The 1,478-nt window shown below is 41.5% G+C and overlaps 1 protein-coding gene across 1 annotated transcript in view; it reads right to left on the bottom strand.

Moving 5' to 3' along the window:
• Window positions 1–466: 466 nt before the first annotated feature.
• Window positions 467–1,478, bottom strand: part of LOC137989774 (uncharacterized) — a 4,498-nt gene continuing 3,486 nt past the window's right edge. Inside the window, exons 4-5 of the mRNA XM_068835435.1 lie at window positions 1,314–1,472; window positions 467–1,086 (exon numbers count right to left, since the gene is read on the bottom strand). Of these exons, the coding sequence (XP_068691536.1) occupies window positions 562–1,086; window positions 1,314–1,472 (684 nt within the window). The 3' untranslated portion in view covers window positions 467–561. The remainder of the gene's footprint in view (window positions 1,087–1,313; window positions 1,473–1,478) is intronic.

The raw sequence follows: 1,478 nt of genomic DNA, 5'->3' as shown, positions 1-1,478 counted from the left end.
ATTTGTCAGGATTAGCTTCGGTAGTGTAGAGGTTAAGTACAATTCCTCGCAAATCATTGAACCGAGTTCGACATCATCCCATCAACTTTAATAATTTTTTTTTTCTAGTCCTAGATTAAGTATTTTTTCCGCAATTTGACAGTGAAATTTTCTCGTCCAAATGGCATCGCTTGTTTACGAAAGGGAAAATTGCATCACCGAAGAGCGTTTGAATGTTGGAATCACTAAGGGGGAACGAAGCTTTTACAGTGCGGAGTTTCGAAAAGTTTTGAAAACCGGGAAATGCGCCAACTGGCTTGGATTACGAAAACTATTAACGGATCAAGGCGAGTCTTCCCCTTATAAAAATCAACACAGCTTCCACTAAATGATGTCCTTGTGATGATTTATTACAAATTTCAAATAAGTAACAATATTTACAAACTACTTAAGGCAACGCACTTTAAAAAACTGAAATCGCTACAATAATTATGTAGTCAAAATGCGATGAAGCCAATTTCAAATAAATAATAATATTAACAAAATGATTAAAGGATTGAAGGTTAGTAAAAATTCAGGTATCTAGGATCTGGGACCGTTCATGTACGAACACAACTTAAGTAGGCGGAGAGCAGAAATTTCATTGTTACTAAATTCGTCCCAGTGGGTAAAAAGCCGAGCCTGTAGCAGACGATATTTGCGCCTCTGTATGCGTGACAGTTTACCCTCAGATATGAACCGGATTTGTATTGTGACCAGCCTGGCCTCTTGGTGAAGAAGGTCAACCAGAAGGTAAAATGGAACTTGAGTTCTTCCGTTAGCGCGTCTGTTGATGCTGTGGTGCCACCCTTCTATATCGTTGTTTGTTCGGACAGGAACCATGAATATAGACCAACAGGAAGGAGGCCACATGGTGCTGAAAACCCATGTATCTGCCACATACTGAACAAGTTGTTGGAGAAGAGGCGTCGTTGCCTGGACCTTGAGCCGTTGGAAGATAGGTACGATGTTCGCCTCTGGCAGGAAGGGAAGTGCCATTATTTTTCTGATGTACTTGTAAATGGCGTCATCCGATCGATACGGGTGTTCTAGTCCAAGTGCTTGGACCTATCAGTAAGACAAGCAGGTAATTATATTAGATACAAGTATTCTTTTTGTTTTCCTTGGGTAAGTTTAGTTCACACTACACTGAACCAGGTGGGCCGTACCACGCTGGTCGGGGTCGTGAATTGTAACCTTTTTGCTACAGTTATAAAGCTTCAAAAAAGGGCTCAAGGCCACAGTGGAAATTACACGGGAATTGAAAACCCTATGGAAAAACACGAAGCACGCACCTTTCTCCACAAAGCTTGTGTCCAGTGAAACAAACAGCCTTGCAGTGAAACGTCTGGCATTAATTGACGGAAAACTAGCCACAGCGCGGATTCAAAATCAAGAACAATTTTCGTAACTGCTGGGGACGAGGGAAGCAATGCAAGAACTTTTCGAAGCACCTAGAA

The sequence above is a fragment of the Montipora foliosa genome, chromosome 2 (assembly GCF_036669935.1).
Source record: "Montipora foliosa isolate CH-2021 chromosome 2, ASM3666993v2, whole genome shotgun sequence".
NCBI lineage: Eukaryota > Metazoa > Cnidaria > Anthozoa > Scleractinia > Acroporidae > Montipora > Montipora foliosa.
This window is presented reverse-complemented; position numbering and strand designations above follow the sequence as displayed.